The 23,515-nt window shown below is 35.7% G+C and overlaps 2 protein-coding genes and 1 long non-coding RNA gene across 10 annotated transcripts; 2 read left to right on the forward strand and 1 right to left on the reverse strand.

The window, feature by feature from the left end:
* Positions 1 to 780: 780 nt before the first annotated feature.
* Positions 781 to 2,055, reverse strand: LOC118484935. Its single transcript, XR_004875132.1, has 3 exons — positions 1,760 to 2,055; positions 1,315 to 1,435; positions 781 to 1,080 (listed from the first exon to the last, which is right to left on the reverse strand). It is a non-coding gene; the product is annotated as an uncharacterized LOC118484935 (long non-coding RNA).
* Positions 2,056 to 4,438: 2,383 nt separating this feature from the next.
* LOC110895491 (probable starch synthase 4, chloroplastic/amyloplastic) lies at positions 4,439 to 12,437 on the forward strand. Of its 7 annotated transcripts, none has more exons than XM_022142814.2 (20): positions 4,439 to 4,629; positions 6,098 to 6,131; positions 6,225 to 6,291; positions 6,414 to 6,542; positions 7,499 to 7,703; positions 7,774 to 7,908; positions 8,505 to 8,609; positions 8,698 to 8,796; positions 9,192 to 9,321; positions 9,406 to 9,456; positions 9,911 to 10,021; positions 10,128 to 10,237; positions 10,728 to 10,896; positions 10,977 to 11,063; positions 11,150 to 11,221; positions 11,295 to 11,405; positions 11,475 to 11,536; positions 11,615 to 11,714; positions 11,800 to 11,927; positions 12,054 to 12,437. In XM_022142814.2, exons 1-19 carry the CDS (start codon positions 4,535 to 4,537, stop codon positions 11,914 to 11,916), a joined length of 1,989 nt encoding a protein of 662 aa, XP_021998506.1. In that variant the 5' UTR covers positions 4,439 to 4,534; the 3' UTR covers positions 11,917 to 11,927; positions 12,054 to 12,437. The 7 variants fall into 7 exon arrangements, with proteins under 7 accessions (XP_021998506.1, XP_021998510.1, XP_021998507.1 ...); XM_022142818.2 differs by having other exon boundaries at positions 12,142 to 12,437; XM_022142815.2 differs by having other exon boundaries at positions 12,154 to 12,437.
* Positions 12,438 to 13,933: 1,496 nt separating this feature from the next.
* On the forward strand, positions 13,934 to 18,032 carry LOC110895490 (probable hexokinase-like 2 protein). Of its 2 annotated transcripts, XM_022142813.2 has the most exons (9): positions 13,936 to 14,341; positions 14,653 to 14,803; positions 15,015 to 15,191; positions 15,265 to 15,339; positions 15,890 to 16,048; positions 16,125 to 16,223; positions 16,685 to 16,815; positions 16,927 to 17,008; positions 17,315 to 18,032. In XM_022142813.2, exons 1-9 carry the CDS (start codon positions 14,070 to 14,072, stop codon positions 17,825 to 17,827), a joined length of 1,659 nt encoding a protein of 552 aa, XP_021998505.1. In that variant the 5' UTR covers positions 13,936 to 14,069; the 3' UTR covers positions 17,828 to 18,032. The 2 variants fall into 2 exon arrangements, with proteins under 2 accessions (XP_035836959.1, XP_021998505.1); XM_035981066.1 differs by lacking the exon at positions 16,125 to 16,223 and having other exon boundaries at positions 13,934 to 14,341.
* The last annotated feature ends 5,483 nt before the right edge of the window (positions 18,033 to 23,515 follow it).

The following is a 23,515-nucleotide window of genomic DNA, read 5'->3' on the forward strand; positions in this document are numbered from 1 at the left end:
TACGGAAGAACATATTTTTTCGAGATCAAACTGGGTACATGAATTCTCAGAATCCGTACTCTATATATACATTTAGAAAAATGTTAATAATTGTAGATAATAATACTAAATAGAAAGATGTTAATTGAATACAAAAAAAAATACAGGATATCATCAAATGTATATCGATTACTTAAATGAGTATACACATGCATGGGCGGTGATAAGGGTGTGCGGGGAGGACCACCGCCAGTGGCGAAGCTTGAAATTTTTTACCGGGGGGGGGGGGGGGCGAAAACGTATATACCCAAAAAATTCTATAGAACCAGGGGGTCGAAAACATATATACCAAAAAATTTCTATACGAAAACTACATATATAACATTATTGGCCGAAAAGTTCGGGGGGTTGGGCGCCCCTCCCGGCCCCTTCAAAGCATCGCCCCTAACGGTCACAGGGTCCGTGATATCGAGGGGCACGTGTTTTTTATAAAAAAAATCTGATATATATGTTAATTTTTTTAAATAGTATGCCTATACCAACTCAAAGATAGACTCATTTATAAAACAATTTTTATTGTTTGGAAGTTAGCCCATTGACATTAGTTTTAGTGAGCCAAACAACCATTTGATTTTAAAATTAAACAAGATCTTTCACCCAAAAACATATAAAACTAATCAAAAAACTTAAAAGTCATGAGAAAATGTTGTTCAAGATGTGGCATCATTCACAAAAAAGCACTCTATATCATGTCTCAAATTAGCAATGTTAAATGAAGGGCACATATAGGTGGTTACCTTAATCATGTGTTGACATATTGAAGTCAGTTTGTTGTAAAATAGTAGCTGCAAGCAGCAAAACTTAAACTGCAATCTGACCCGTTACAATTAAATGACATAATGACATAATGATAATTGAAAAAAAAGTTAGGAAGGGTTTTATCACTTCAGACCTATGAATTGTATAATAATGAATGAATTGTGACGATAATATACTACGTGAAACCATGAAGCCCTATGCTGTTGTTGATGTTGCTTTGCCAAGTCTGGGTAGGGGGCTTACTTTGATGGTAGAATTTTCCTCAAAATCGATCATAACGACCTAAAGCACATACTAAATTAGACAATTAAACAAAATCAGACTCAAAGAGCCATACTGAGTTTTCTAGACCTTCATAAACATAATGCAATGAAATGAGGTGATAAGCAGAAACAGTAGGCTTCCTTAGACTTATGCATTCAAATCAAACTTCCATCCACAGGAACGTACTCGATTAAATCTCGTGGTATAACTAATTATTATTAGGGTTGAATCATTAACTATGATAGTAAATACCTGATCAATCTCGTGAGATATCGGTTTGACCTGCGCGTCGGTTTGGTTTAGTATTCAACTCGTGCGTTGCGGCGGGTGCACCTTGCTCCATACAACCACAGCAGAAAATTTGATGATCGGTCTGCAGTCATACACGAATAGAATAATAAAAATATAAAATATGTCTGGAAGTGCCCTAAATAAAGAAAACGGTGCCAAAGAAGAGTTTCTTTAAGACAATATGTCCATCAAACAATACCATAATTTTAATTTCAAAATATGCTACAAATTTTCTAGTTAGAATTTCTAACTCTGCGGATGATTGTGATTTAAGACAACAATTTCAATTATGACCAGTTTGACCAAACAGTGAATATGGATCTCTAAGGTTCACCTTTTTAGCAACCACTGTTAGTTTAACATTTTCAAATCCTATAATAAGAACAATAATAAGAAATTATCAAACCTGAATTTCAGTAAATTACTTCAATCACATAGGTTGTCATGAAATCTGGAATGGTAAAGTAAGAGGTGGTTTTGGAAGTAGATTCACCACATCGCCGCTGTCATCATGGGTCACGGCGGAACCCTAGACTCGTCGGAACTCGCCACTACCACCTCTGATCGCTCGAATCTTCACCGGAAAGCCCTAGAGTCGATGACCTCGGTTCTGTTTGTGGGAGGCAAGCACGCGTCGAAGGCCGGTTGCCGGGGACTCTCTTTGTTTCTCTCTCTCTCTTACTGCTCTGTTTGCTGTCTCGTTCTCTCTCTTTCTTTGTCTCTACATTTAGCTTTTGAGAAGGGGAAAATAAAGCGGGGGAAAATTACGGCAGTAGCCGCTTGACCAAGGTGTTTACCAAAATAGCCATTTGACCAGGCTTTATGCACCTTCCCATCCAAGTGAACCCTCTTTTTTATGCACCTTCAATCCAGCCACAACCAAGCTGACACGTGTCCCTCTTACCTGAACCGGCTTTATGCCGCCACACATGTCAGCCGAGCCGCTACAAGTACAAGCCGAGCCGCTTCGCCCCCTGCCCCACAAGTACAAGCCGAGCCGCTACAAGTACAAGCCGAGCCGCTACAAGTACAAGCCGAGCCGCTTCAGTAGTATTTTTTAAAAAATATCAAAATACATCAAAAAATATCAAAATACATCAAAAAAAATATCAAAATACTCTTTTCTCCATATTTTTTTATGAAGGCCGTCTAAGAAAAATATCAAAAAAATTTATACACATACTAGCTTATATCTTTTAACTAAGAAATATCGTTTTTAAATATTGATGTGGACAGTGTTTCTTTTTCTAGCCATATTTTTTATTGTTTTCAGGCCAAATAAACATTACTCAAAATTACTTATCTTTTTATTAATTTGCACATGTAAAGGCTTGGGCATGTGTTGAAAGCTCATAAATTCAAATGAAACGGCTTGGGGGTAGGTGGCATGCTGAAGCGGCTTAGATCCAGGGTGTAGCGGCTTGGGCATGGGTTGAAAGCTCATAAATTCAAATGAAACGGCTTGGGGGTAGGTGGCATGCTGAAGCGGCTTAGATCCAGGGTGTAGCGGCTTGGAATGGGGCAAAGCGGCTCGGCTTGGCCATGAAGCGGCTCGGCTTGGCAGTACCACAAAGCGGCATAAATCAGATATTGGGCGAAGCGGCTCGGCTGACATGTGTAGCGGCATAAAGCCGGTTCAGGTAAGAGGGACACGTGTCCGTTTGGTTGTGGCTGGATTGAAGGTGCATAAAATGGGGGTTCACTTGGATGGGAAGGTGCATAAAGCCTGGTCAAATGGCTATTTTCGTAAAAAGCTTGGTCAAGCGGCTACTGCCGTAATTTTCCCCAAAAAAAAAGAGAAGAAGGGGCTCGAACCGGCGCCTTTTATTAAGAAAACGGTACAAACCAACCTCTTTACCAAATGACAGCACTAATTTAAATGGGGGAAAAGATGTATATATATACAATAAGATCGTCTGGTGGCTGAAGTTATTATTCACAAGGTTTCTTTTTTAATATATGTATAATAATAATAATAATAATAATAATAATAATAATAATAATAATAATAATAATAATAATAATAATAAAACATTACAGAAGAACATATTTTTTCGAATTTTTATTGTTTGGAAGTTAGCCCATTGGCATTAGTTTTAGTGAGCCAAATACCCATTTGATTTTAAAATTAATTAATAATAATAAAACATTAAGGAAGAAGATATTTTTTCGAGCTCAAATAGGGTACATGAATTCTCAGAAACGCCTCTGTACACATGTATGAGATTTTTTTACTATTATTATTAGTTTCATTATTTATCAAAAATATATAAATGTCTCCGTCTTTGATTTACGTTTACAAGAATATTTATTATATAATTTAAATTGTTCAACCTGTGTAACACACAGGGAACTAACCTAGTTTATAACTAAACAAAACAACATAAACGAATAACCCACTAGACACGATTCACCAACTCGTAAAATAACTAAAAACTAGATTTAAACTCCCCCCGCGTTGCGGCGGGGGCGTAGAACTATGCCAAATAGCATTAATGCCACACCACCGTCAGCGACTACCAACACTGAGTCGATCTAGGACCCGCGCGTTGTGACAAACTTGTCAAACGAAAAAAATAAATGTAAAACATTGAACCACACATGTATGTTGTGTCGTATTAACTCGCATAATTTTGAACGAAACAAAAAAACGTTAAACGACACACACACGTCGCGTCGTCTTAACTCGCAAAATTTAGCACGAAAGTAAAAGAAAATTTGCGAAAGATGAAAAGTAGAGGGACCAAAGTTGAAGGTAAAAATATTGTGAGGTTAAATTGAAAATAATAAAACTTTTGAGTTAAAAATGAAAAAAAAACAATTTATATGTGTTAAAATTACAAAACATAAAAAGCTTTTGGGTACTTAAAGTTAAAAAATCAACTTTTTTTTGAAAACCCCCAAACATAAATTACAACACCTTATGCACAAAATTGTTGCTAATTTATGGAGTGTAAATGTTATTTGATAAACGAATAACCCACTAGACACGATTCACCAACTCGTAAAATAAGTAAAAATGTTATTTGATTTTGAAACTTTTATGAGATATATTATTGAATTGGTTTTTAACCTTTTACAATTATCCTTACACACCCGTTTGTTTCTCTTCCACCATTTTCATCCACAAAATTACATCTCTTTGATCAAATAATAATAATCTTCAACGACAGAATCAGTCATGGAGGTCTCACTGAGAGCTACAGTCCCTCCTCAATTCAACAGAATCCCCAAGTCGAAACCTCATAACAATCGACCCGTTGTTTGTTGCTTCGGGTAGTATTCAACCCTCATATTTACTTCATCTATGTCAATAATTAGATTCAAATGTTAGGATACTTCGTACTTATGATCATCAGTTGAACTTACTACATTGCGTCATGTTTGCTGATTTGAATATTATTATGATCACAGTTATGGATCCCTAAACATAATTTTGTTTAGTAGCATTTTTTTATAAGAAATTTAGTTTAGGAGCTGTTCTGCTTGCTTGTATTTCGAGAATTTATGTGAGTTGATTTTGGTTGGTTTAATTAAGTAAACCCTAATTGATCTTTTCACAGGCTATTGGATTAGTATCTGTTTGTAAGTTATAGTTAGGACAGGTAGGCAGTGGAAGAAGGATCAAATCCAAAACAATCTTAACCTAGGAAGTGTAGGTAACCGGGCCAAATTAACTCCGATTTACCTCATTCCAGCGACGTTGGAACCCTATTCAAATATATACAGGGTTTAGCTCTTAGAGTTTAACTTAGCTTTTAGCCTTTAGGATTTATCTAGCTTTTAGATTTTAGGGTTTAGGGTCAAGGGGTTAGAGTTCGACGAGCTGGTTCCAACGCCGATGGAATGAGCTCAATTGGAGTTCGTTTGACCCACACCTCCTAGGTTAAGGACATTTTGTGCCGGATCCTTACCCAAAACAAACTGGGTTTGATTAGTTTTACCCTTAAAGCAACTTATACAGATAGCGGTAAAAAAGTTTAGTGTCTGTTTGAATATCTGCAACAGATAACGGATAACCCTGTGTCTGTCTCATTATACAGATCCATGCTTCGTCACGGCAATAGCACTCATGTGTCGTCGTTCTGCCCCGTACTTGTTCCAGTAAAACATTGTCTATATGTCATGCTTGTCAATTAGGCAAACACGGTCTTTTTACCTTTTCTTGTTCTACTACTAAGACTAGTAAGTAAGAATGGTTTTAAAAAATTAACGTCTTATTCTTGGATGATTACCGCCTAGTGTTACATGTGTGCCCGACCCTACTCCCTATAGCCGTCTTGACGTTGCCCTTCAATATTTGACATTCACGTATCCTATTATTGCCTATGACATTCTGCAAGTCTGTTGTTTTTGTGCATGATCTTACAAACCTCACTTCACTTTAATGCTCTTAAACGTAATCTTCTATATATACAAGGCACCATCAATCAGTGTCTTCACATTTTACCTTCATCTGTTGATAGGTTAGTTGTGTATCACAATGCAGACTAGGTTTGTTTCCTGATACACGTCGGTCTACATTGAGTATCATGTTCTTCCAGTCCAATCTTGTTTCCAGGTCTTATAAGCATCAACATATAGTATTCTGTTAATTGTATACTCTCATATGTAATTATCTTTTATTGTTTGTGTCTATTATGCTATGATCAATGTAAAAGGGTTTACACTTCATCAATGTAATCAACTAGTCATTCAGTCTAATTCGATACTAGACTAATTTAAACTCATGTGTCTAATCCAGGTTAGAAAATCACAATAGCGTTGAGTTAAATCAGGTAACTATCAGTTCTCTCTGCAGCTGATTTATCTTTTCTTTATGTATCAAATTAATTAAGGCCTATTTTATAATTCTAAAAGACCCCCTGCAGTCCAAAAATGACGAACCCGAAAGAACTCATAATGACATCTGGCGGCTTTTCACAGAAGCTCAAAGGAGTGAGTCGCATATCTTATCGTTTACTTTTAAATATTGCAGTGTTGAATATTGACTATTTGACTTCCAGTATCACATTGTCATTATTATGTAGCTATTCATATTTGTTTAATGTTTGATCCAGATATTATGTACTTAAACAGACAACGAGTACAAGCTATAGAAGAGCTAGATGAAATGAAAAAAGAACAAAAATCCTTGCTTGAAAAGTTAGAGCAGCTGGAAAGTCAAACACATGCTTCCATTAAAGAAGGTAAATAAAAGGCTTCTTTATTAACGTGTCACAGTTAGTTTATGCTTGAGTAATCATAAAGCTCTGAACTTTAGAACTAGAGTTGTCCAAAACTGTTGAAACCGAGTGAACCTCCGAAACTGAAGCAAGTTGGTGGGTTTGAGATCCAAGCGGGCTTGGTTCATGGTTCGCTTTTTGCTGTTTGGCGGTTTAACGATTCCGACTGATTAGAAACTTGGAACCGGCCGTTTAACCTTTATTAATTACACGCACACATATATATTTTATTTTTGGAATATGTAAATGTATATGTATTTATAATCATGAGTCATCTTTTTGTAAAGTACACAGATAGTCCTTGTGGTTTACCAAAATTTTAGATTTGGTCTCTAGCTTTCCAAAAGTACATAGATGGTCCATGTGGTTTGCACTTTGTAACGCATTTAGTGCCCAGTTTTTTTTTTTTTCCAAAAGTATATGGATGGTCCTTGCGGTTTGCACTTTGTAATGCATTTAGTCCCTAACTTGAACATGCTAAAACCTTTAGAATTGTTGGCTGAGGACTAAATGCATGCAAAGTGTAAACCAAAGGGACCATCCATGTACTTTTGGAAAGCTAGGGACCAAATCCATAATTTTGGTAAACCACAAGGACTATCCGTGTACTTTACTCTTAATTTTAACATTTCAATACAAACTAATAATTTTGAAGGAAAAAAAGGGTTCAAACCACCAACCGAACAGTTAAACCGCCAAACCGGCCGCTCTGACCGACCCACACAACCCGGCCGCTTTGGTTGTCGTATCCCGAAACCGTAGTTAGCGGTCCGGCCAAGACTTTTGTCAAAACCGGCCGAACCGCACTGTGAAGTCGTAAACACCTTATTTACAACTGAGGTTAAGTCATCAACATTTAATATAACATTTTATTTTACGGGTCTCAAATGCTAGTTCTAATTTCTTACGTTTTGTATCAGATCCTTTCTCAATCATCTCCGAATTGCTGCTAAGAATAGACTCAATGGTGCTGACTGGGATCCTCGACACTAGAGAAGCTTCCGGCTTTAGAAGTCTAGTCATCAACACATCACTTAACGTAGCTGATTATTTCGCTGACATCATCTCTAAAAGTGACGCTGAAATTTTGGCACAACTTCGTCACGTTTCAAACAAAAAAAAAATGTAATGTTCCAAGATTTGAAGAAAAAAATTGTTATAGTAATCACATGTCGGTATGTTTATTGTTTCACAGGAAAGGTTTTCACATAATCCACATTTGTACTGAAATGGAACCGGTTGCTTCGGTTGGATCTTTGGCGTCGTATGTCACTTCGTTATCTCATGTGCTGCAGAGGCATGGAAATTTGGTGGAAGTTATATTACCCATGTAATTGTTGAACTCTTATTATATTATTATTATTATTATTATTATTATTATTATTATTATTATTATTATTATTATTATTATTATTATTATTATTATTATTATTATTAGAGTAAAATGTCATTTTTGTCTCTGAGGTTTGGCCAGTTTTGTGACTTTCGTCCAAGGGTTTGTTTTTCCGCATCTGGATACAAAAGGTTTGAAATCTTGCCATTTTCATCCGGCTTGTTAACTCCATCCATTTTTCTCCGTTAAGTCAGGGGTATTTCTGTCTTTTTTGTTAACTTAAAGAGCAATTTGGTCTTTTTCAGGGGTATTCGGTCTTTTTACGTAAAGTAAAAAAGACCGAATTGCCCTTTAAGTTAACACAAAAGACGGAAATACCTCTGACTTAACGGAGAAAAATGAATGGAGTTAACGAGCCGGATGAAAATGGCTAGATTCCAAACCTTTTGGATCCAGATACGGAAAAACAAACCTTTGGACGAAAGTCGCAAAACCGGCCAAACCTCAGGGACGAAAATGGCATTTTACTCTTATTATTATTTTGTTGCTTCGTATGTTTGTGAATGAAAGAAGTTAATATTGTTTCTGAACAGGTATGCAACTCTAAATCTCGAAAGCATCAACTCTTTATGGGAAATTAAGGCAGAGTTCTTTTCATATTTTGACGGTCAATTGCACAGGAACAGGATTTGGACCGGGTGAATCTCTTAAACTCCGATTATGTATCGAACATTTTCCATTTAGTTTGTTAAATATCATAGAATGCAATTTTTTTTATCGTTACAGCGTTGTAAATGGCATAGCGGCTACTTTTATACAGCCGGTTTACTACTCATCGTTCTTCAACACGGAGAATATATATGGATACCCAAATGACTTTGAGCGGTCAGTAACTCCTCTTGCTTCCAATTACTTAAGTTTATTTAAATAACTTTTACTAAAGTACACGCATGGTCCCTGTGGTTTACCAAAATTTGGATTTGGTCCCTAGCTTTCCAAAAGTACACATATGGCCCCTATGGTTTGCAATTTTGTAACGCATTTGGTCCCTAGCTTTTTCCAAAAGTGCATGGATGGTCCATGTTGTTTACGCTTTGTAACGCATTTAGTCACTAACTTGGACATGCTAAAACCTTTAGATATGTTAGCTGGGGACTAAATGTGTCACAAAGTGCAAACCATAGGGACCATCCATGTAGTTTTGAAAAACTAGGGTCCAAATCCATTTCTTTCTATATCTCGATTTTATTTTTAATCAGTTATTCACTTGATGGTGACAGATTCTCGTATTTTTCTCGTGCCTCACTGGATTATATACTTAAATCAGGAAAGAAACCTGATGTGATACATATACACAACTGGGAAACTTCGATTGTCGGACCGTTATTTTGGGATATTTTTGCTAATCAGGTGAAATTAATATAACATATCTGTTACTTTATGCAAAGTATAGGATTTTTATAGTGAACTTTTTCGAATCGTTTGAATATGCAGGGTCTTGCTGCTACTAGAATACTGTTGACTTGCCAGGGCCTTAAATCTCAGGTGAAATTATAACGTTATATAATTTTGAGTTAAATGCCATTTTAGTCCCTGTGGTTTGGGTCATTTTGTCAGTTTAGTCCAAAGGTTTCATTTTTAACCTGTGGGTCCAAAAAGGTTTCACAGTTGCCATTTTAGTCCACTTGGTTAACTTCATCCATTTTTTCCGTTAACGAGAAGGCAATTTGGTCATTTTGTATGTAATGCTGTTAACTAAAAGGGCAATTCAGCCATATAAAATGACCGAATTGGCCTTCTCGTTAACAGAAAAAATGGATGAAGTTAACTCAGTGGACTAAAATGGCAACTGTGAAACCTTTTTGGACCCACAGGTTAAAAATGAAACCTTTGGACTAAACTGGCAAAATGGCCCAAACCACAGGGACTAAAATGGCATTTAACTCTATAATTTTTCATCAATTTATGATATTAATTTGTTTTTATTATAATTTTGTAGTGCCTTGAGCAACCTGATAAATTGGCAATGTGTGGGCTTGATCCAGCTAAATTGCATCGTCATGATCGCTTGCAAGACAATAATAAGCCACATCTTGTTAACATCTTAAAGGTTGTTATAATTCCATTAACTATACTTAAAGTTGGATCAAAACAATTGCTGTTGCTATAATTATATATGCTCGATTTGGATTTTAACAAATATTGTTAACAAGCAGGCTGGAATTGTTTATTCAAACAAAGTCATAGTGATGTCATCAATACATTCAAAAGATCAAATAGTTAGTACTCTGAGCCATGGACTGGAATTTGCCTTGGATACTCATAAGTAAGGTTTTTTTTTTTTTTTTTTTTTTTTTTTTTTTTGTAAATGTAAAATGCCATTTTCGCCCCTGAAGTTTGGCCAGTTTTGCGACTTTCGTCCAATGGTTTGTTTTTCCACATCTGGATCCAAAAGATTTGAAATCTTTGCCATTTTCATCCGGCTCGTTAACTCCATCCATTTTTCTCCGTTAAGTCAGGGGTATTTCCGTATTTTTGTTAACTTAAAGGGCAATTCGGTCTTTTTACATAAAGTGAAAAAGATCGAAATGCCTTTTAAGTTAGCAAAAAAGACGGAAATACCTTAGACTTAACGGAGAAAAATGGATGTAGTTAACAAGCCGGAAGAAAATGGCAAATATTTCAAACCTTTGGACGAAAGTCGCAAAACTGGCCAAACCTCAGGGAGTAAAACGGCATTTTACTCTTTTTTGTACTATCCATAATATACCTTTTGGATATGGTGACTCAGGATGGGATAATTTATGTTATTTCAGGGACAAATTACTGATTGCTCCATTTGGGTACGATGACTCACCATGGGATCCTTCACAGGACAAGTTTCTTCCACGCGGCTACACTGCGGACGATACGAGGGGAAAAGCGATTTCCAAAGCTGCGTTACAACAGCAGCTAGGGTTACCTGAAAATATTGCATCTGTTTTTGTAAGTGGTTCGTTTTTTTAATTTTCTTATTAATGGATTTTTAATAGATAATTATTTATTAAGTTGTTACATATTATCAGGTCGGGTACATGTTTACCGAAGATTCGGATGTTGATTTGGAGAATATTAAATCGCTTGTTCGGGATTCTTCCACTAGGGGTGTTCAGGTTAGTGCTCAACAAACATGATCATATATAAATTTTGCTTTAAAGAAATCTCGATTCTCGTGTCATCTATTGAAAAATATCTGCAGTTCATCTTTGTGGGAATTAGCAAAATATACGGAATGAAAAACAAACTGGAATCCTTTCAGGAAGGTCTCAAGGTATGAACAAAGTGACAAAAATCCCAGTATTTTATTTAATAAATTAAATGTGTCGTAAGTTATGTTTTTTCAGGATGAAAATGTGAGATTTGTTGACGAGTATGATGAATCTCTATTGCATTTGATCTTTGCTGGATCCGATATAATCTTGTGTTCTTTCGATGATCCAATGCTTCAAATGCCAGTATGTCATTCTTTAATTTTATTTATTTACTTTTGTATATTTCGTTATATATTTACCATTAAAATGTAGGTCAAGGCCATAAAATATGGAGCTGCTCCCGTTCCTGTGAATTTTACTGATGACAGATTAAGGTAAATCTACACAATGCGTTGTCCTTCACTATGATTTTTCTTTCATTTGTTATTAAACTTTTAATTTAATTGTATCAGGAAGTTTATCGATCCTGGCAACACCGAACGCACACAATTGTCAGAGTACATTATAAACACCTTTGCAAATGTCTCGTTAAGTCAAGCGATTGACGAAATTGTGGGTATCTTATCCTAAACAAACTCTTAATTTCCGCCAATATTTTATTTAGGTTTTATTTATAAATTTGATTGGGTGGTTGTAGAAGAAGAAGCCATCACAGTGGAATAGAAAAATACTGGAGGCAATGTCAAAAGATGTATCATGGGATGCAGAGTGCTATGATATACATGTTTCAGCTTACATGTCGCTAAAGAAATAATATTTTTCCAGGTAAATAATCTCTATTTCATAATAATATTCTCGGTTTAGTTAGTTGTAACAAGCTTACTTATATTACCTTTTTTTTTACATTCCCTCTGTATTTATTTGTTTTGTTGAATGAGTACCTGTTACCAGTGAACTTGCGGGACCCACCAATTTCCGCCTCTACCTTCTAGGGTTTTCTATGTAACGTTGTATCTACAAATATTGTGTCAGTATACAGTTGTCCGTGCAGGGTTTTTATTTACAATATGACATGGTATCAGGCATAACCATCACCGTGCTGGCTGCCATGCCTTTTTAAGGCACCAAGGGACCCTGGTGTTAAGGCCGGCTGCCTGTTGTTCATCCAACTGCTGTCGCCCTTTGCCACTGCGGTGTTGCATCTGATCGTTTGGAACCATGTTTTCGGAACTGTTGATCTTGTATGAAAGCAACACCAAGATCAAAAGTCTGGTGTAACATACTATGGAAACATTTTATTTTATTAATTAAAAGTCTTAAATTCCTATTCATTCATAATATATGTTGCCATTGGTTTAATTCAATTATCTTGAAAATTGTCTTAAAATGCGAATGTGTGATACATTATTGTAAGTGTAATAAGATGCGCCCCAGGAGACGACGACATTTGGTGGTCAAGTGGTATTCCACATTCAAAAGATTGAGAGTTTAAGTCGTGCAGGGTGCAAATTGTGATAAATTTATCCTTGATAATTCTAGGAATTGCTGTTAAAAAACAAGTGTAATAAGGTTTTGTGTCAAAAATAAGAATTCCTCCACTTGAGGGATCATTGTTGTCCTTTGACCAAATGCTTGACTTATTGGATATGTATTGTTAGTGTGAATTAGTCTTGTGGAATAGATTTTCATTCTAATCAACTACAATGGCGATTGCAGTCGATTTCAAGTTTTCAACCATAAATTATTAGTCAGATTAGTTCAAGAACATACACACACAATCTTGATTAAGCTTGATATTAAGAAATTAACCTAACCTAACATGTTTTGATTATCGTAAAAGATATTTGTAAACTATTGGATATCTTAGTCGTGTTCAATTTCCAAGAAAAATCGTTTGTTGAATTTAACCCACTAAAATTCTCAAAATTGTAAGAGCATTAGCAATGGGACTAAGGGGCTGTTTGGTTAAGCATTATACTGAGTCTGAATGGTTAAGACCTTTCCCTCTGAATGGTTAAGCATTATACTGAGTCTGAATGGTTAAGACCTATAATTGATTCAGCACTTAACCATTCAGAAGTTGCCAAACAGCCCCTAAGCTCCACGGACGAGCCCATAATGTGTCTCCTCCTCTCACGTCACATTCTCTCTCCTTCACGTCCCCACCCCCCTCTTCTAGATCAGCTCTAACACCGGGTGGTCACTTCCAAAAACGCTGATTGCGAATGCTTTAAGAGGTTTCTGTACCACTCACCCTAAGAACGAACATTTCTAATCATTTGCGGATGATATACAAATAAAAACTCCAATTTTTTTATCAGACTTTTAATCAAATAATTCCTATATTTTCAGAAGAAATTACACCACACGGTTTAAATGATTTTTTTTAAAATTTATTATTAATTAAAAATATACTAAAAGCTTACTTGTAGAGAAAGTGTACCGTACAATTTTGCTTAACGTACGCCGGTAAGATATAACACGCGGATACTGGATTTACAACATGCGGATTTGTGTTTGGAGAGGTAAATCCGCATGTGTATATAAGAAAAAGAAAGTCTGCATGTTAGAAACAAAAAAAATCGCATGTGGGAAAGTATAAAGAATCGCATGTTAAGAAAAAAAAGCCGCATGTTGATAAAAAACAATTCCGCATGTTTAAGGAAAAAACCCGCATGTTGAAACTGCTCAGCGTACGTTAAGTAAAATTGTACGTTAACCAACCCCTATCTTGTATCTAATGAAATTATTATTGTCTTAAATAAAAACAAACTTATTCCAAGAAAAAAAAACGGTTACAAGATAACATAAAACATAAATTACAAAGAGTGAGAGAGAGAGACTCGTTCTTCATCACTCCACAAAAACCGCTCTTCTGTCTGTTATGCATTCATTCATCGGTGGTTCATATTTTCCAATTCAAACACATTCTTTTCAATCCAAAACCAACAACAAACTTTCTTTGCAATGAGGAAAGAAGTTGCAGTTGCCGCAGTGGCCACCGTGTCCACCGTGGTGGTGGCCGGAGTGCTGCTTGTCCGTTGGAAGAAACGAGACGAGAGACGATGGAAACAAACGCAACGCATGTTTCGCAAATTCGCCAATGACTGTGCCACTCCTGTCCCCAAGCTGTGGCATGTGGCCTTCGACTTAGTTTCCGATATGCAGACCAGTCTTTCTGATCAGTCTCAGACCGATTATGTCATGCTTCCGTCCGTTACCTCATCCCTTCCCTCTGGGTAGCCTTCTCAGACCCTATGTTTCGTTATATATATGTACATGTATGTTAACATAATAAGTTTTTTGTTACAAGATCTATATATGTATGCACAAGTTCACATAACTGCATAAAGTTGGTTAATGGTTATATAACTGTAGACATTTTATACGTTGTGTCGCACTATATTTGATCCGTTGTAACATAAGTTTATAATGTTCTACTGGTTCTCTATTTAAAATTGGTTATATATTGAACGTGTTGTATGATATTGTGTTTATTTTGTATTAATGATTGTTTTTTTTTTTTTTTTAAATTCATTTGTGTGTGTAGTACCGAGGAAGGTTTATATTATGGTGTGAATCTACGTGAAGATAACTTCTTGATGATGCGCGCAAGGCTTCGAGGGAGAAATGACCCGATCACTGATCTAGATAGAGAAGAAGTAGAAATCCCCCCTGAAGTCATTTCGGGCACTTATAAGGTATTCCCTATTTGAGAATCTTGGTTACGGATTCTGAGAATCTTAGATCACAGATATTGGGAATCCTGATATAGATTCTAAGAATCTTAGATCACGGATTCCAAGTATCTTAGATCACGGATTCTAAGAATCCTGACATGGATTCTGAGATCTTAGATAATGGTGATATGGATTATGAGAATCTTAATAATGGATCTTATTACTGTTTTAGGAACTATTTGATTACATAGCACTAAAGCTCGCGGTTTTCATCTCAATAAACACGAAAACAAACCCGATCGCTCCAAAAGGGAAAATGGGCTTCACCGTATCTTTCCCGTTACATGATGGACCGGCAGCAGCCGGTGCAAATGTTATAAGATGGAAGTCATTTCCTGTCAATGAGGCAGTTGAGTTCTCGGTATTTATATTTACATTTTACCCCCTCATAAATTCCATTGTTGCTAAATACACACATGCAGGCCGGGAAAGAGCTGGCAAAGGACTTTAACGAGGCGCTCGAAAAACATGGAATAGATTTGCGGGTCACTACATTGGTAAGTGTTTTTTTTTTCAAAAGTATAACAAAAAATGGTGCGGTTCATAGCTGTCAATAGCAGCTATGGCGCTCGCTATAGCACACTACGTAGCGATGCGCCCAAATGGCGCTACAGGGTGTTTAGCGACAAGCAACGACGTTTATGTAATTTGTTTTTATTTTTTATTTTTATTAAATTTCTTTAGTTTTTGATAAATATAAATAGTGATGCCCATTAGGATTTTTTGTTTCACGATTTGAAAAAAGAAGCGCATTTAGATGATTAGTGACACCGTGATAGCGTATTTTAGCTGTTTTTGATAAAGTATACATGTAAAATGTTTCTTAAATTTTCTACTACTATATCACTAAACATGAATTAGGGGGCGCTATTTCGTCGCTACAGCAACGCAACATATAGGTAGCTTGTCGCTATTTACCGCTATTGACTACTATGACGTGGTTTTGACCTTTGTACTAAAAGGGACGCGCGACCATATGTTTAACAAATGAGAATTTGACACCTAAGCCCTAAAAATGTTTTTTTTTTTTTTAATGAATTATGGTAGGTAGATGCTACATTGGGGGATCTGTCAGGTGGGAGATATTACAACAGGGATTGTGTAGCTGCTGTTACATTGGGGTTAGCTACTAATGCTGTTTATGTTGAGTCAGCTCAGTTTGTTCCCAATGGAGGAGGAGTAGACAAAAACAAATTTGGAGAAATGGTTCTTTCTTTTTCTTTTTCTTTTGCATTTATTTATCCTGATTTAAGAAATAGTTGATAATCATGAGTATTTGCAGGTTATTGACATGCAATGGGGCAAATTTAATACTCCACATCTTCCTATAACTCAGTTTGACATGGCCTTGGATTCGGAAAGCTCGAATCCAGGATCTCGGGTACAAAACATGTCCTCGACAACCCTTAACTTATTCAACTTCGAATGCTCTTGACATGACCGAAAACTCAAACATGACATGAAACTAATTATGTTTCGGGTTGTCATTTCTAGCTCGTTTGATATCCATGTGATGTTCGGGTTGAGCTGTTTAGTTTAAGGGGGGCGTGTTCGGGTTAACTAGTTTAATAAACATGTCCACGACCCCTCAACCCTTTTAAAGTTAAAATAAAGAACAAAATATATATTTAATAAGGTCAACCCGCCAACTATGTATCATTTTACCTATTTACAACTTGATTACAACTCATTTACAGTCTGTCAACCCGTTTAACTCTTAGATAAATAAGTAATGTTGGTCTTATCGGGGTTACACGATTTTAAGTGTGTCCAGCAACCTGAAATTCGTTAACATGTCACGTCCCGACACGATTGACACAATTGCTATTTTTTTCTTTTCAGATTTTTGAGAAGTTGATTGGAGGGAGATATCTAGGAGAGGTAGTGAGAAGAGTGTTACTTAAAATGGCCAAAGAAACTGCATTATTTGGAGAAACTGTTCCGGATAAACTCAAGACCCCTTACATATTAAGGTACAAAAAAAAAAAAAAAAAAAAAAAATCAGTTCGGTTCGGGTTACAAATCTGACTTAGAGATTTTTATAAAATAAAATCAGGACTGTTGATAATTTATGTTGTAAACAGGTCTCCGGATATGGCTGCCATGCATCAAGATACATCAGAAAATCGCGACGCTGTCCAGGAGAAGCTTATGGAAGTTTTTGGGGTAAAACCCGGAACCATAAACAACACACGCTACTAGAAAATTGACTTTTAGCGACCAAAAAAATTACCCATCCGTCGGTAATTAGTGACGGATAGGTCAAATCCAAAACGTATATCTATATATATACATATATTTTAAAAGATTCCGTCAGAAATCCCAGTGACGGATCAGCAAGGGACGGTCAGTGTTACTTGTGACGGATTACTGACGGTTACTACTTTGACAAAGTGACCACTAGTGGCGAAACCGTCACTGAAGAAAAACAGTTCTAATATATTTAATATTGATGTCAATTTATGACTGTAGATTGCTTCAACAAGTCTAGCAGTGAGAGAACTCGTGACCGAAGTGTGTGACGTCGTGGCGGAAAGAGGAGCTCGTTTGGCGGGTGCGTGCATAGTCGGGATAATGAAAAAGCGCGGGAGAATCAACGACAAGAAAAGCGTGGTGATAATCGAAGGCGGGTTATACGAGCATTATAGAGTTTTTAGAAATTTATTACACAGCAGTATTTGGGAAATGTTGGGAGGTGCATTAGCAGATAATGTGATTGTGGAGCATGCTCATGGTGGATCTGGAGCTGGCGCCATCTTTGTCGCTGCGGCGCACTCGCAAATCCGCCATGAGTCCTTCGATCCGCCTTTATCCGAAATCAGAAATCGGAAGGGGAATGATGACGATGACCAAATGGACTTGTTGGACTGGAAAGATGATCAATCGGATTCGGCTTCTTTGAAGGGGGGTGATCAGATGGACTCAACTGCCGAGACTAGTGATCACTCCGACTCGAGTGATGCCGGGTCGAAAAATAAGATTTAAAGCAGTGGTGTTCATCGAGTCGAATAATTCGAATTCCGGGTTATTCAATTTGAAGATTTCAAACTGTAACTAGTTTTCTGGACTTGTGGGCACATTGGGCCTAAAATATTGGGTCACTAATATTCTGGAGATATGTTATATACTTATATGCTTATTTTAATGAGCCCATTAGTATGTTACAAAAAAAAAAAAAAAAAAAAAAAAATTCCAAGATTGCATTGTTGAAAACTTTATGCTATAAAAAATTGGATCATAAGTTTTAATGTTCTAGTGATTTGTTTTTTTTTTTTTTTTTTCATTTTCATACATCAACAATCAAACACACCCACATGAAACACTAGCTTCACACATGCATGTTCCAAATGAATTTTGATACTTAATTATAACTAGGGGTGTTCATGGTCGATTCTTGACGATTTTACAGGTGAAACCACGAGGTAAACTATTAGCAATGCTTTTTATTATCAAAAATTGAAACCGAACCATCGAAAATATAATCAAATCAAACAGAACCGTTACTAACGATTTGATTCCCCGGTTTGGGCTCTTTTGAGACTTTATACAAGATGTTCAAAACAAAATAATAAACCGGTAAACTAATAAAAAATAGGCAAAAAATCAAATACAAATAATCTTAACATACTAAACATACAAATTGAAGGAAAACTCAAAAAGACAAGATGGCATTTTTGTAATTACCACCAACTATCAAAGTTACTATACAAATGTGAACTCAACCAAAAATACCTAAAAAACACAATTTTTTTTAATATTTTTATAAAAAAATCGCTACATTTTGTTAGCAAAAAAAAAAATTGCTGCTACTAAAAGTAGTGATTTTTTAATAAAAAATTTTAAAAAATAAAATCAAATAATTTGTGTGTTTTGAGTTTTCCACCTTGTCTTTTTGAGTTTTCCTTCAATTTGTATATTTGCAGAGTAACTTTGATAGTTATTGATAATTACAAAAATGCCACTTTGTCTTTTTGAGTTTTCCTTCAATTTGTATGTTTAGAATGTTAAGATTATTTGTACAAGAACTTTCCCCTAAAAAAATAGAGAAAAAATCAAATAGGAAGTTTATTTTGGCTAGGAAGGATAGGAAGCAATAGGATTAGGACATGTGGCAAAATTTAAAATAAAGAGGAAGGGTATTTTAGTCAATCTTATCATTTCTTCTTCCTTTTCAAAACCCAGTAACTTCAAAACCCACCATTTTCAAAACCTACCATCTTCAACCATTTCTTCACTTTCTATCTCAATAATTACTACATTATAGTGCGATTTTCGTCACCAATCAATGATTCAAACACCCGATCGACGTCTTCTTCAGCTTTTTTTTTTTGAAGAAAACCCAGTTTAATTTCATAGAAAATCTCGTTTTTTCCGGTGATTTTGAAGATAATCACTCGATTCATTCGATTCGAGCGCTGATAAGTGTTTCAATCATTCAAAATTCGTCAATTATTGAAGAAGTCACTTCGATCCATGTAAGAAATTCTTTAATTTCATTTTTACGATCTGGGTTTTTGATTTAGTCATTGCGTTTTACGATCTTGGCGGGGTCCGGGGGCAGCGCCCCTGGTAGCGGGGTCCTAGGGGCGGTAGCTGCATTCGTAAATTGCTGTAATAAAAATGCATCAGAAAAATTAATTTTCTTTAAATTGCCTCTGGAAACTGCATTCCTAAACTGCATTGGTTCAGACAGTTCACAACACAGACAATTCACAGCACAGTTCTGCATTGGGCATTGCGTTTTAGAAAAACACATTCTTGAATTGTTTTTGGTGCATTGCGTTTTAGGTAAACACTTTTTTAGGTGTTTTCAGTCCATTGCGTTTTACACAGAACACTTTCTTTTGTTTTTTAGGCAATTGCGTTTTAGAATGAGTCATTTTTAAGTGTTTTCTGGCCATTGTGTTTTACAAATAAGACATTTCTTTGTGTTTTTTGTGCATTGCGTTTTAGGTAAAACACTTTTTATGTGTTTTCAGTCTATTGCGTTTTAGAAAACATACATTTTAAGTGTTTAAAAATAAGACATTTTTTTGTGTTTTTTGTGCATTGCGTTTTAGGTAAAACACATTTTTATGTGTTTTTAGTCCATTGCGTTTTAGAAAGTACATTTTCTTTTGAGTTTTTAGGCTATTGCGTTTTCGAAATAAGACATTTCTTTGTGTTTTCTGGCCATTGCGTTTTACAAATAAGACATTTCTTTGTGTTTTTGGTGCATTGCGTTTTAGAAAAATGTCATTTTTTAGGTTTTTTTTTCATTGCGTTTTACGTAACTGGGGGTTTTTCTATTGCGTTTTACGCAACTGGGTTTTTAATTTTTTTTTTGAAAATATAGCAATAGTATACTCGTTTTAAAGATAAAAAAACGCTCGTTTTTTTGGTGCAATTTTTATAAAAAAATAAATGTCGTATGAAAGTGTTATTAACGTTTAAAAAAATGGGGGGGGGGATTGGAGGAGAGAGAAACTATTGGCTTCGATTAACTAGAATGCACCTAAACAAACTCACGCCTCTTTTCTTCCCTTCAATTTCCATCATTTAATCTTAGCCCTTCATTAACTAAATGGATGGTCAAAATCACTCCTAGCCTTCCTAGCCAAATAGGGTTGTTCACGAGCCGAGCCGAACCGAGCGGACCTTTGCTCGTGCTTGGCTCGTTTACAAACCAAACCGAGCGAAGCGGCTCATTTAGAATCGAGCCTCAAATCAAGCGAGCATTTTTCGAGCGCTAAAATTCCGAGCGAGCGTCGAGTGAAGTTCGAGCGATTTGGATAACCGTGTCGCCCAATTTAAATTTGCTGAGAGTGATTGTGACAATATTGGGTCTCAAGTTTTTATGTCTTTAAAAACATGCACATTACATGGTATAATATTTTTCTCATGAATTGTTATGTTGTGGCTGACGAGGCAATGATTATATTGCACGAACAATTACGTTAAGAGCAGGAGACGATCGACTTAGGGTAACGACATGAAACATTGATGTGATGAGAAAACTATCGTTTATCGGTTTAGGGTTTAACTTTTAGATTTGATATTAATTTTTTTATCGGCGTGGTTGGGCTAGTACGTATAGATATATTTGTAAATTTGTATATAGTGGACCAAAATCTAATAGAGTGGTACATATAAAACTCTAAATTTAATTTATATATAAGTATATATATATATATGTAATGTGTGTATATATGTATAATTTATATTTGTATATATATGTGTGTATATGCATGTTTATTACATATGTAAGTGTATATGTATATGTATATGTGTATATACTAATTAAAAATAATAATTCGAGCCGAACTGAACCGAGCGGACCTTAGCTCATGCTTGGCTCGTTTACAAACCGAACCGAGTAGAGCGGCTCGTTTACAACCGAGCGTCAAATCGAACGAGCATTTTTCGAGCAATTTCCGAACGAGCGTCGAGCGAGCAACGAGCGGCGAGCAATTTGAACGGCCCTATAGCCAAATAAACTTCCTATTGTATCTCCACCCTAAAAAAATATTGCCTAAACTAATGCAAAAACCACCATAGATCACTTATTATTTGTTTAAAAATATATCCTACAAATAATTATGGTTAGCTTAGTTTGAATTAAGCTCAACTTTTATGCATAAGTGTGCGTATATAAATTATTTTGAATTATATGTCACAGTTTGGTCGGGTTTCATACGACCGACTTTTAGTGTAAACCGCAAACCAAACCGTTCACTATTGTTTAAAAATTTTGAAGCTGGCCGACTGAAAATAAAATAAAAAACCAACCGGGAAACCAAACCGATGACCAACTTAGACGGTTTCACAGTTTTAAATCGAACCATGAGCACTCCTAACCATATACCAATATACATTGAGGACCGTATAAAGATCAAAATAGTGCATTAAGAATAATTTGTAGTCACAAAGAAACATAGATGGTTATATAATCGTCTTGTTTCAAAGTAATAGGTATGTGGTTCTCAACGCATTACTTCTAAGATGAACGTTACTTTTATCATATAACAATACCTCAAAAAGACTAATTCTTTTTCTTTTCTTCTAAGTTGTATTATGTATGGAAGACTAATTTATTATTATTTTAAAAAAAGTTGTACTATGATACTAAAATGTGAAATATCCCATCAAAATTAGTTTTGTTATATAAAGATCAATTGTTTGAGCAAATGTAGACAAACAATTTTAAAGGTATATTTGAATGATGGAAAGGGAACATGTAAAATGCATGAAAGATAAAAAAGTTGATGCCAACGTAACGTATTAAACAAACTCAATTCATTGCAACTTTGTTTGGTACATCTGGGTTAGTTTGAAGCTGGTATACAAAGGGAAATGTTCCCATTAGGATGTAGACTTTTAAGAAAGACTAGTCACTCTCGAGGGGCCATGAAGCATCATGTGACAGCCATATCAGTAGCGTCAGATTTCTCCTTCAAGCCTCAAAAAGCTTAGGGTGGTATTGGACATCAAAGGATGGCGTGGAGTAACACGTGACATACACTTATTTATTTAATTTATGTTTAAAAAATAAAACAAATCTATCAAATTTAAAAAAAGATATTAATATTAAATACAGAAATAACATTAATTAAAAAATTACATAAACTTAAAAAATATTAAATAAATTAAAAAAACATTAATAAAAAATACAGAATTTTAATTATCATCTTCGTCATCGTCGTTTCGTGGAATACTCTAAATGTGTTCAACCAAAACCGCTTGAAGGTTGTGATGTATGTGATTGTTATAAATTTCCCGTGTGTTCGCTTCCTCGCTTCATCACTGATTTATTTAGTATATGATTGACTCTCATCCTCATAGTACTCGCAAATTGCGCGTCTTTCATCCTTCAAAATCATGTTATTTAAAATAACGCATGCGTACATCACATTTCTAACTCTAAATTTTTCCTCATCCAACACAGTATGCTCAATGTGTGCCATCTTTTCTGCAAAACACCAAAGGCTCGCTTGATGTCTTTTCGTGCCGTCATTTGAGCACCATTAAACTTCGTTCTCTTTTCGTCAAACGCCGTACACTCTGTATATGATTTTGCAAACACCGCATATTCCGGGTAAATACTGTTAGATAATAACTGTATTTGTACTCCGCACCGTTTACAAAAAAAGAAGCCTTCTATCCAACACCGTTTATATAGTCGTTGAAAATGGGTGATTGATTAAGAATATTTAAAGCGTTATTCCAACCAGCCATACCAAAAAATGCATGCCAAATCCAAAGATCTTGTGATGCAACCGCTTCAAGCATCATTGCCGGTTTTTTATGATATCAACCAGTGTGTTGGTCGTGCCATAGTTGGACAACTTTCCACTCCCATTTCATACAATCTAAACTATCGATCATCCCAGGGAAACTATGTCGATCTTCATGAGCCTCCAAAATTCGTGATATGTCACCTACGTAGTTTTCTCAAATATTTTAAGTATATATGAATGACATATTTACAAAATTAACGAAGCCTTTCCCTCGCCAGTCGCCACTCGTTCCGACATTTTTATGTAGTCACCCATTATGTCGGAACCCATACCATAAGCTGATGTGCTAAAAGTAGTTTAACAAATAGTAACTAAACTAACCCTAAACTAGACACTAAGTTAAACTCTAGACTCTCTAAAACGAAACTACTAACCGTCAAGTGAACCGATCGACTCT

The sequence above is a fragment of the Helianthus annuus genome, chromosome 12, assembly GCF_002127325.2.
Source record: "Helianthus annuus cultivar XRQ/B chromosome 12, HanXRQr2.0-SUNRISE, whole genome shotgun sequence".
Lineage (NCBI taxonomy): Eukaryota > Viridiplantae > Streptophyta > Magnoliopsida > Asterales > Asteraceae > Helianthus > Helianthus annuus.